Below are 12,575 nucleotides of genomic sequence, written 5' to 3' on the forward strand. Positions count from 1 at the left end.
GTCGGTAAGGGCTCATGCACTAATGGCCATGAGCTAATTAGGAAATGAGTGCGTGGCCATTAATTGAGGAGATAAAAAACGTGGCCATTTTGCAGCTGTGGTAAAGGTGGCCTCAGCATGTGGTTAAATCTACATGCTGGTCATAGCACAGGCCACCTCTTAGCACAGCATATTGAAAGGGCCCTTATAATTATCAATTAAGCACCAACTGACCTTTAGTACCAATAATAGCCCTTGTGGTGTTAATTAGTGCTAATTGGCACTAACTTCTGTTTCTGCACATAATAGCCCTTAGGCGCTATTCTATAAACTTACCCCTGGATTCTGTATAGTATAGCTCACACAACTTAATTAGTTAACAAGCCTGTCAGCACCGATAATTGACTATTAACAAGTAATTATTGACACTAGTTGGCATTAATTAGAATTTACGCACACAACTGTCTAAGCATATTCTATAACTGATGCACATAAATTCTAAGTTGCATAATTGAAAAGGGGGCATGGTCATGGGCAGATCGTAGGCATTTCTAAAATCTATGCACACTGTTATAGAATACACCCGCTTCTCATTTAGGCATTGGGATTCACACCAAGTTTTTTGGGGCGTAGCTGCCTGCCACTAAATTCAGTCACATGGATGTTCAGTACTGGTCTCCGTATCTCAAAAAAGATATAGTAGAATTGGAAAAGGTACAGCGAAGGGCGACGAAAATGATAGTGGGGATGGGACGACTTTCCTATGAAGAGAGGCTGAGAAGGCTAGGGCTTTTCAGCTTGGAGAAGAGACGGCTGAGGGGAGATATGATAGAAGTGTATAAAATAATGAGTGGAATGGATCGGGTGGATGTGAAGCGACTGTTCACGCTATCCAAAAATACTAGGACTAGAGGGCATGAGTTGAAGCTACAGTGTGGTAAATTTAAAACGAATCGGAGAAAATTTTTCTTCACCCAACGTGTAATTAGACTCTGGAATTCGTTGCCGGAGAACGTGGTACGGGCGGTTAGCTTGACGGAGTTTAAAAAGGGGTTAGATAGATTCCTAAAGGACAAGTCCATAGACCGCTATTAAATGGACTTGGAAAAATTCCGCATTTTTAGGTATAACTTGTCTGGAATGTTTTTACGTTTGGGGAGCGTGCCAGGTGCCCTTGACCTGGATTGGCCACTGTCGGTGACAGGATGCTGGGCTAGATGGACCTTTGGTCTTTCCCAGTATGGCACTACTTATGTACTTATGTACTCAGCGTATTCTATAAACCATGCAGTATGCATACTTTATAGAATATGCCTAGGCGTATTTCATTTCTATGCTGATTTTTTTAAATGTAATATATAGAATCTAGTCTTTAGTGCTTAAATGCTATAGCATGCAAAGAGGATCATGGGAGTGTCTTGAAGTTGCATGCTTAAGCTATAGCATACTATCACTTATTTGTGCAACTGCCAACTTTAGGCGTAACCATTTACACCAGCCTTTGACATGTGTTGAGATTTGGGCGTCCCTGACCGTATTATCAAAATGAAAGATGGATGCCCATTTTGTTTCGATAATACGGGGACATCCTCAGAGATGGGCGCCCTTAGAGATGGGCGTCCTCGTTCGAAAATGCCCCTCCACGCAAACCTAGAAGAACTTTTTCTTCAAATACTGGCAGCAGTGTGGGGCGGGGTCTGACTTTAAGTTATTTTCTAAATTTCATTTAGATTTTTTTTTTAAATAAAACAAATTAATGAAAAAAAGAAAACTGAAATGAAAGAAACAGAGCAAAAATATAACAATGTTCAATGCACAGAATGATAATAGAGGATAGACTTTGTGCAGAGACTCCACAACACAACATGCTACATTCTATATATGGCCCCTGAAAAGATGGCACAGAAAAAAAATACGCCTAGGGGTATTCTATAAAGTACGCCTAAATTTCTGCGTGGTTTAGAGAATATGCCGAGCGCTTGTCCATGTGACAAAATTTAGTTGCAGGCAGTTACGCAAAGTAAAACTTGGTGTAAATCCGATGCCTAAATTAAGTGCAGACCGGGTGTATTCTATAACAATGCACATAGATTTGAGAAACACCCATAACCTGCCTGTTCCATGCCCATGGCCATGCTCCCTTTTCAACTATTCAACTTAGAATTTACGCGCATCACGTTGCAGAATACGCTTAGTTGTGCATGTAAATTCTAATTGATGCCAGTTAGTGTCAATAATTGCTTGTTAAGTGGTAATTGTCAGCACTGATTGGCTTAACTAATTAAGTTGCATGAGCAAATCCAGAATACGACCAGATTTGCACATACAACTTAAGTCACACTGTAGAGAATCCAAGGGAAAATGCCTGAAATTACACAGAAACTCCATAATTTTATAACGTTGCATAGAGTAAGGTCAGTTGCACAAGTAACTTAATATTTGGATGCTAATATGTAACTGTACTTGGCAGTGGTGTAGCCATTTGGGCTATTTATTTATTTATTGCATTTGTATCCCACATTTTCCCACCTTTTTGCAGGCTCAATGTGGCTGCAAAATTGTAGCCATTTGGGCTGGTTTGGCTGGCCGGGGTCCCCAAGCCGTGTCCACAGAAGCCTTCCTTCAGTGCTGTTTGCTGCCACACTGCCTGCCCTGCTTCTCCTCCCCCCTTTTTGCAAGCTCAGTTTTAGTGGCATTGAGCATGTGTGAGGCTTCACTTAAAATCGAGCATGCGCGCTGCAGGAGAAAGCAGGGCAGACACAATGGCAGTGAACTGGAGGAAGGCTTCTGCTGGTGGGACTTGGGGACCTCCGCTAGCCCAGGTGTGTGGGGTTGTGGTGGAGGAGTGGAAAGCAGCGGGGAAATGGGGTAAAATGTGTCCCTACCACTTTGTATGCAACTCTGAGAGGGACATGTATCTGGGAGGGTCAGGGACATTTCAGCAGTTACATGCATGGGCTATAGAGTTCTAGCCTTTACATGCCGGTCTACAGATAGGTGTGAGCATTTACGTCATCCATTGAGCTAGCATAAGTGCTCATGTCTACAGTTACACTGCTATTATACCAGAGTATATCAATTGAAGAAACCTATAAGTGAGAGGATCAATCAAACACAGTTCGAGGTGATATATATGAAAGATAATACTTTTATAAACTAGAGAAGTTCTCGAGAGACTCCACGTTTCAGTCAGTGTGAGTCTCATTTTGGGTGAATTGCAACTCTGAGAACTTCTCTAGTTTATAAAAGTATTATCTTTCATATATATCACCTCGAACTGTGTTTGATTGATCCTCTCACTTATAGGTTTCCTCAATTGATATACTCTGGTATAATAGCAGTGTTATTGAAGTAATCCAGAGATCTTGTTGGGAATTAGTTTAGATTTGGTTTGACCATGTCTACAGTTAGGCATGTAAATTTGGACTTATATATATAAGTACATAAGTAATGCCATACTGGGAAAAGACCAAGGGTCCATCGAGCCCAGCATCTTGTCCACGACAGCGGCCAATCCAGGCCAAGGGCACCTGGCAAGCTTCCCAAACGTACAAACATTCTATACATGTTATTCCTGGGATTTTGGATTTTTCCAAGTCCGTTTAGTAGCGGTTTATGGACTTGTCCTTTAGGAAACCGTCCAACCCCTTTTTAAACTCTGCTAAGCTAACCACCACATTTTCCGGCAATGAATTCCAGAGTTTAATTACATGCTGGGTGAAGAAAAATTTTCTCCGATTTGTTTTAAATTTACTACACTGTAGTTTAATCGCATGCCCCCTAGTCCTAGTATTTTTGGAAAGCGTGAACAGACGCTAATATTTTATAATGGTAGTTGTGCACCTAACTGTTGTTATAGAATTCACGCTTAGCGCGCATCATCCATGCACCTAACTTTAGATGACCTTTTGAGAATTACCCCCTGAACTACTAATGGCTATGTAAGATGTGATTGGCATAAAGACCTTGTCATCACAATTAGCACAGGTATTTTATTTATTTATTTATTGCATTTGTTTCCCACATTCCCCCACCTATTTGCAGGCTCAATGTGGCTTACATAGATCTGTCAGCATTGTGATATCAGGATATCAGATATGGGATTTGTGTTGCAAACCGTACGAGAAGAGACTTGCTGACCTGAACAGGTATACCTTGGAGGAAAGGAGAAACGGGTGACATGATACAGACGTTCAAATATTTGAAAGGTATTAATCCGCAAACAAACCTTTTTCAGGAGACGGGAAGGCGATAGAACTAGAGGACATGAATTGAGGTTGAATGGGGGGCAGACTCAGGACTAATGTCAGGAAGTAATTTTTCACAGAGAGGGTGGTGGATATGTGCAATGCCCTCCCGCGGGAGGTGGTGGAGATGAAAACGGTAATGGAATTCAAACATGTGTGGGATAAACACAAAGGAATCCTGTTTAGAAGGAATGGATCCATGGAATCTTAGCAGAGATTGAGTAACAACGCCAGTAATTGGGAAGCAAAACCATTGCTGGGCAGACTTCTATGGTTTATGCCCTGATCGTGACTGAATAGATAGGGATGGGCTTGAGTGTAAATTTTAAGGGGCTTCGACATTAGCTTCAGAACTTTTAGTACAAGAAGAGGGCTGGGCAGACTTCTACGGTCTGTGCCCTGAGAATGGCAAGGACAAATCAAACTCGGGTATACATATAAAGTACCGCATACCATGTAAAATGAGTTTATCTTTTTGAGCAGACTGGATGGACCGTACAGGTATTTATCTGCTGTCATTTACTATGTTACTATGTAACACAACTGATCAGTTGCTTGCAAGAGCAAAGGCCCTAATTCACCCTTTTATACCTGGGTCAGCACATAAAGATATGGCATTTGTACATTTTATATGTATGTTATTGGTAAGCCACCAAGAACTGTAGATCGTGCATGGTATAAATCTTTTAAACAAACAAACAAATAAATGACATAACTGTACCAGAGTTGAGACCAGTATCAATGATGAAAGCAGGCCAGGCAACTCACTTTGGGCTGTTCATTGCTTGAGGATGCCCCCCCCCCCCCCCCCCCCCCCCCCCCCCACAGAGTGTCAGACTCTGTTGAGGCCAACTGCTGAATGATGAAATGTGCTGAGCAGTAGAAAGGTATATGACTGTGATGGATAGCTGTAAGAAGGAAGTGTGAAAACCTAAAAGTTCCCAGGTATGCCTAGCAGCAGGAAATGCTCCTTTCCAGCAGTTCCCTTATCCCCTGCTTAGTTCTATTGAAACTTCTGAGCTTCATTAGTTCCAGAGGAAATCAAAGGCCATATGAGAACACAAGAACAATAACGCAGACTAAAATTTATAAAATGAATAAGTTTTAGAGATATTTTTATAAGTGATTTTATGGGTTTGCCATGTACAAGCTCTGTGTATCTCTGGCTAAACCATTTAACATGCAGAAAACAGATTGTGATCAGCTGTGTTGAAAAGTTACTTTGAAAGGTGATTTTTCCTATATAAGGATTTCAGTTTCATTTGGGAAGGAAGAGGAAAAGGGATCTTTCAGAATGCTTAAAGCCTCCTTTCTTGAGAGATGTTGTTTTAATTTTTTTACACGTTTCCTGTGGTTCATTTCAACAGGTTTGCAGTCCACGGATGTGGAAGCGTCGGGCAGGGAGAGCTTGCCCTGGTGCTCTGAGGGGTAATTTCCCACTAGGGGCAGCAGAATATCACCCCATAACACAGATTTCACGACGATTTTCCAAGACGTAGATTAGCAAAACTTTTCAGCGTGCTTCTGTAAGTTTTTGTAAGCATTTATCGGATTACGATTTAGCTTTGCTTCTCAATTCCACCAGACAAGTCTATATTTCGTTTTGTAGAAAATATTACACTTTATATATGAGCTCCAGCAGTTTTGCACTGTCATCTAGGGTTACAAATAATTTTGATGGTTCTTGCAGTTCTTTCCTGGAAGGATAATTGCCATAAAACCTTATGTTCCCCTTTCAGCAGGCATATTTTGCAAGCTGCCTCTTTTACTCAGTCATGCTTCATTCAGTCGATAGGGCAGTGACAACTCCCCTCGTGCATTAAAATGTTACCTTGTAGGCAGTTTAAATGAATCAGAGCGGATGCATAACTTAACATTTACCCATCTTCCCTCCCCTTCTTTCTAGCTACAGCCCCCAGTTCACTGCTGTCTCTTACTCCTGCCCCCTCCCCCAGCAGAGAGAAGTCATTACATGAAGAGATCAGCTTACCAGTTGTCTTCAGAGCAGTGGCTAAACAAGGCTCCTGCTAGTACAGTAAGAGAAGCAGAGGAAAAAGTCGTGCCTTCAGAACTGCAGGACTCTAAATACGTAGGCACAAGTGCATCTGCTAGTTGTTAGTACTTGGCAGAGTGATTTTTTCCTCTAGGGTACTTCTAACGTTGGCTGGTTAATAATGTTTGTCAGCTATCTGATCTTAACATTGCTCTGCTTTCAGGCAGCAGTGTTAGCGAGACCTGGGGGAGAGGTAAGCCACAATAGAACGTGTTGTCAAAAAAAAAAAAAAAAGTGATATTCTTGTGAAAAGTCCCATCACTTCCTTTGTCTACAAGGAGAGGTCACGAATAGTTTGTTTGTGCAAAGGGCATTGTCCAGAGTGACATTGTAGGAATGCGCTGCCTTGGGTTGAAAAAAAATAGATGGTTCCAATCGTTTTGGAACACTTTTACTAGCTAAAGTAGACTTTTACTGTGGAAAAACAGCACGAAAGAAAAGTTTTGCAGAGCAGAAGCATGCTTTTCAGGTTTGATATTTTTTGTTAGGTGAAGAAGTGGTATAGTGCAGTTTATTACCCAAAATATTGCAGTAACCTTTAAGCTTTAGATGAAAAGGATGTGAAAGTTGTCTTGTAACTTTTAGATTTTGTTTTGATCTAGTATCTTTTAGTTTATGTATTACTCTTTGTCATGATTAGGACAGCTCAATGCCACTGGTGTTATCAATTGTTTTATGCATGTTTGCTTTTAATTTATATTCATCTTTTTGTGGTATATTTCTGTTTACTTTCTTTTACAGTATGGGCATGTTTATGCCAAAGCGCAATTTATTTACTTCCAATAAATTCTATTCATAACTAGATTTGTTTTGTAGTAGAAATGTTTATACAGTAAATGAGATTATGTATATCTAGAAACATTGAGGGCCCTGTTTACTAAGCTGCGCTAGAGGCACGCTAGCATTTTTAGCATGCGCTAATGATTAGCATACGCTAAATGCTAGAGACGCTCATAGGAATATATGGGTATATCTAGCATTTAGCATGTGCTAATTTTTAACACGCACTAAAAACGGTAGCACACTAGTGAACAGGGCCCTAAGAGTAATTCTTTTTATATAATTACAAAAATATATTTGTATAAATGTAAATATGTGCTGTATATTTATTACAGGCATAGGTATATAACCAATTTGTTCTAGAATAACAATCTTTTTAAAATACTTTTAGAATTATGAAGAGCAATATTTTTTATTCTTCATGTTTAAAATGTGCCAACAGTAGGTGAACATGGAAAATTAAATCCCCACTGCTGTGATGAATCCTGCTGTTTGCTGTATCTGTTGTTAGTCCTAGTTGAAGTATAGTAAAGCTGATTAAGCATTTTCCTGTCAAGAAAAAGCAAATATGGTAAAATGATTTCAAAGGTGTAGAAATGTCAACAAACAGTGGTGATCTCAATGAAAAACAGTAGTTGCTTGAAGTCTGAAAAGGAAACATGGACCTATCTGATGAAATTGAATACATTTCAGGATGTGTTCGGGAATGTGGGTGACTTAAGCACACTGTCAGGTAATGGTCAGGAGTGTGTATGGTTGTCAGGCTGGAGATATCCAGTAGACCTCCTTGGAGTCTGAGAGTGAAGGGGAAGACCCTCCAGGCTGTCAGCAGAGCTTACATTGTTTCCCAGTCCATTTGAATAACATTTGAGTGAGTGAGGTGCTGGTTCTGAGAAGCCCAAGGACCTCACTCACTCAATAAAAAGAAACAGTGCAAAAAAATCCAGGTGAAATGTCTGGCAAAGGGGCCAAATAGAGAAAAATGTAAATACTGGAACATGACTTTGCACCCCAGGTCCTTTTGATGGTGGCCAAGATTTAGTGCTGAGAGGGGGGTGACGTCAGTAATCGTTCTCATATACATCAGATAAACCATGCTGTGTGCATGCTTCTGTTCTTTCGGTTTGCTGTCATTTCTTCAGATAACGCCGATTCTGAGTTCTACAAGGCAGATCATCTTTTGGTTGTTTTATCGGCCATTACCCTGAGATTGAGTTTACTGTGATTGGTGTATATTTGTAAACGACCCCTGATGCAGGCACTATGCACCAAAACACAGCCCATGCCAGGTCCATGAATTAAAGATTCGTTTCTGTACTCTTTATTTCTTGCTCCACTTTGAGAAGGCAATTCTACTACTAATACTATTACTTATCATTTCTATAGCGTTACTAGACGTACGTAGCGCTGTAACAGTGTGTTACCTTTAGACGCCTGTTCTGTAAGAAAAATAGGCACCCACTTTGCTTCATAGAATACTAGAATAACAGGTGAAATATGCACCTATACTTTAGGTAGGAGCGCTATAGAGCTGGTGTAAGTGCTTGCACCTAAATGCCGGAGATATGTGTATAAATTATAGTGTTTTATTCATGTAACTTGTAGTATTCTAAAAGTACTCATGAAAGTGTGAGGCCCTCCCATGCTCTGCCATTCTCCACATATGGGTAGCCCATATGTCAGACATGCAGTATGTAAGATGTGTGCATTTACAGAATAGCACTTAGGTGAAATTTTGGCATTTATGTACATTTCGGCACACATACATGCAATTCAGCAACTAGGCTGCTTCTAAGAACACGTAAGTTTGACCACATTAATCCTTTGGTAGTACGTCTTCATTGGCTTCCCGTATCATTTCGATCTGTTTCAAAATTCTTTGCCATAACCATAAATCTTATTATTTAGGTTTGCCTTCATACCTATCCTCTCTGACTGTGTCCTACACCCCTTCTCATCTTCTAGCATTTTTAGCTGCTCACTAATTAGTTTTACCAAACTCAAAACAAGCTCAATATGAATCTACTCACCAGTTCATCTTTGTTTCCCCCCAAAACTGTAGAACAACCTTCTGCCTGCAATTTGCTGTGAGTTTTCCTACAAGTTGTTTAAAAGCCTTTTAAAATCCCACTTTAAAGCTACATACAGTCCAAATGATGGGATTTTACGCACTCATTGGGTTGCTCTGAATGTATGCTCGAAACTTCTTTGTATTGAGTGGTTGTTTTCTAAGCTGTTAATATTGTAGTTCTTTTTCTGCATTTTTTGATTTTTGATTTTATTTTGTACACCTCTGTGTTCTCCAGCCCAGGCAGTATATCAAAATTTTAACACATGAGCCATTATTCAGATCTTTTATGAACATATTCTGTATGTAAATGTTAGTGACCACTTATAGGATTACTCCCAAAGAGAATAATTTTGTAACAGGGCATCTAGGTTAAGTGGAATGAAAGACACTTATTTTGTGTTTTCTTTGTCTTTATAAAATGCTAACATATGTCCAACAGAGATTGCAGCTACACTGGAGGCATGGACTCTGGGCTAGATTCTATATATGGCACTGAAAAAGCACTATTCTATAAGCCATGCTTAAAGTTAGGCCGGATGATGTGGTAACGGTGGTTAGTGTATCTGGGTTTAAAAAAGGTTTGGACAAGTTCCTGGAGGAAAGGTCCATAGACTGTTATTGAGATGGACATGGGGGCTAGATGGATCATTGGTATGACCCAGTGTGGCTAGTCTTATGTTCTTTTGTTCTTATGTAATAGTGCTTACGCCCTGGAATCGCGCCTAACTTTAGGCATGGCCTTGTGCACCAACTGAAACATGGTAGAAATGTATGCACCTAAATTATGGTGCTAATTAGCTCATTATTCAATTAAATTGCATGCACAAATTGGACACACACCCAAATTTGCACAGGGGATTTTTGGTGGCTTTTATAGAATTAGAGAGATAGTTGTCTGTGCATAGATCTAATGAAATACACTTGTAAATTAAGGTATTTTATAATCTGTGCATGTACGTCATGACTGCCTGCACTGCACACTCACCACAACATCAACAGGACAAGTGCGTGTGTGCATGCAATTGCACCTACTTTTAGAGTCCAAGGACCAGAGTTTGCGTGTAGGGGTATAAGGGATGATTAATGTTGACAGATATGCAGGATCACCCAAATAGTAGGTTGTGTGCATGAGCATGATGATCTTGAAAGGGATACAATATTTAACAGGAAGCCAATGTAAGCGAGAGAGTAGTGGTGAGGCATGGTCAAACCTTTTAGCTTTACAGAGGAAATGGATTGCACAGTTCTGTAAAGTTTGTAGTCTTTTCAGCTGAGAAACTGGGAGACTAGAGTAGATTATGTTACAGTAATCAACCTAGTGGTGATAAGGGCACGTATGGTAATATGTAAGGATGAACAATCAAGAATGGAGTGAAGAGACTGCAATATGCGTATAGTTGAAAAACTGGTTTTGATAACCTCGGAGAGATGCTTAGTGAAGGAAAATTGAGCGTCAAACCATACACCTAAAGTAGCGTAAGAAAGAAGCTGGAGCAATTAAAAAAGCATCGGTGGAAAATCAGGTTGTGACAATGGACCAGAAACCCAACAAGCTGTTGTTTTTTCTGGATTTAATTTCAATTTGTTCTTAGTAAGCCAATCAGTCAGGGCAGTGAGGCAGTCCTGATGGAGTGATTGGGAACATTAGTAAGATATCGTCGGCAAATATAAAACTTCATATTGAATAATTGAATTAAGGATGCAAGTGGACTGACAAGAATGTTGAAAAATAAAGGAGACAAAACTGAACTTTTGGTGACTCCACATGAAAGAGGGTATGTGGAAGAAGTTGAAGAATTAGTGTGTACAACAAATGGACGATTAGAGAGAAATGAAGAAAAACAGTTGTGAACAGAGCTAGGTCAGAGAGACGAGTGAGAAGTACAAAATTTATAATGGCCACAATTCAAGTGTCCTCCCACTCCCTGAGACATAGAATAAAAGACAATGGGACTTGCCTCTGTTGAATGCTATCACAGGCTTCTTCTCAGTAAAGCATGAATGCACAGTTACTGTTTTCAGTGATGAAAGACAATTTGGCCGCTAATGAAGAATACCGTAAAGTACGCACAAATGGTGAATCTGATAATCACTGTACAGGTGAAACAAAGAACCAGTCTCAGTCATTGGCTAACACTTGTTTAGGCTCATCCTCATCCTCCTCGACCTATCTGCCGCTTTTGACACTGTCAATCATAATTTACTTCTTGCCACACTGTCCTCATTTGGGTTCCAGGGCTCTGTCCTCTCCTGGTTCTCCTCTTAGCTCTCCCACCGTACCTTCAGAGTACACTCTCATGGTTCTTCCTCCACCCCCATCCCGCTCTCTGTTGGAGTTCCTCAGGGATCTGTCCTTGGACCCCTTCTTTTTTCAATCTACACCTCTTCCCTGGGCTCCCTGATCTCATCTCATGGTTTCCAATATCATCTTTATACTGACGACACCCAGCTTTATCTCTCCACACCAGACATCACTGCTGAAACCCAGGCCAAAGTATCGGCTTGCTTATCCGACATTGCTGCCTGGATGTCCAACCGCCACCTGAAACTGAACATGGCCAAGACCGAGCTTATTGTCTTCCCACCCAAACCCACTTTCCCTCTCCCTCCACTCTCTATCTCAGTTGATAACACCCCCATCGTCCCCGTCTCATCTGCCCGCAACCTCGGAGTCATCTTTGACTCCTCCCTCTCCTTCTCTGCGCATATCCAGCAGATAGCCAAGACCTGTTGCTTCTTCCTCTATAACATTAGCAAAATTCGCCCTTTCCTCTCTGAGCACACCACCCGAACTCTCATCCACTCTCTCATTACCTCTCGCCTTGACTACTGCAACGTACTCCTCGCTGGCCTCCCACTTAGCCATCTATCCCCCCTTCAGTCCATTCAGAATTCTGTTGCACGTCTTATCTTCCACCTGGACCGATATACTCATATCATCCCTCTCCTCAAGTCACTTCACTGGCTTCCGATGAGGTACCGCATACAGTTCAAGCTTCTCCTACTAACCTACAAATGCACACGATCTGCAGCCCCTCCTTACCTCTCTACCCTCATCTCCCCTTACGTTCCTACCCGTAACCTCCGCTCTCAAGACAAATCCCTCCTCTCAGTACCCTTCTCCACCACCACCAACTCCAGGCTCCGCCCTTTCTGCCTCGCCTCACCCCATGCTTGGAATAAACTCCCTGAGCCCATACGCCAGTCCCCCTTCCTGCCCATCTTCAAATCCTTGCTCAAAGCCCACCTCTTCAATGTCGCCTTCGACACCTAACCACTACACCTCTATTCATGAAATCTTGACTGCCCCAACTTGACATTTCGTCCTTTAGATTGTAAGCTTCTTCGAGCAGGGACTGTCTTTCTTTGTTAAACTGTACAGCGCTCTAGAAATGTTAAGTAGTAGTAGTAGGTTCCCACTTAAGTACAGGTCTAGGACTACCAC

General features: G+C 41.1%; 1 protein-coding gene across 6 annotated transcripts in view; it reads left to right on the top strand.

The window, feature by feature from the left end:
* Window positions 1-12,575, top strand: part of THSD4 (thrombospondin type 1 domain containing 4) — a 903,119-nt gene that overhangs the window by 631,444 nt on the left and 259,100 nt on the right. Inside the window, exon 1 of one of the 6 annotated variants that reach the window (XM_030188668.1) lies at window positions 6,224-6,472. The exons of the other annotated variants lie outside the window; for them this stretch is intronic. Within the exon in view, the coding sequence (XP_030044528.1) occupies window positions 6,401-6,472 (72 nt within the window). The 5' untranslated portion in view covers window positions 6,224-6,400. Of the gene's footprint in view, window positions 1-6,223; window positions 6,473-12,575 lie in introns of those variants that run through there. 6 annotated transcript variants of the gene reach the window in all.

Source organism: Microcaecilia unicolor, chromosome 1, assembly GCF_901765095.1.
Source record: "Microcaecilia unicolor chromosome 1, aMicUni1.1, whole genome shotgun sequence".
Taxonomy (NCBI): Eukaryota; Metazoa; Chordata; class Amphibia; order Gymnophiona; family Siphonopidae; genus Microcaecilia; species Microcaecilia unicolor.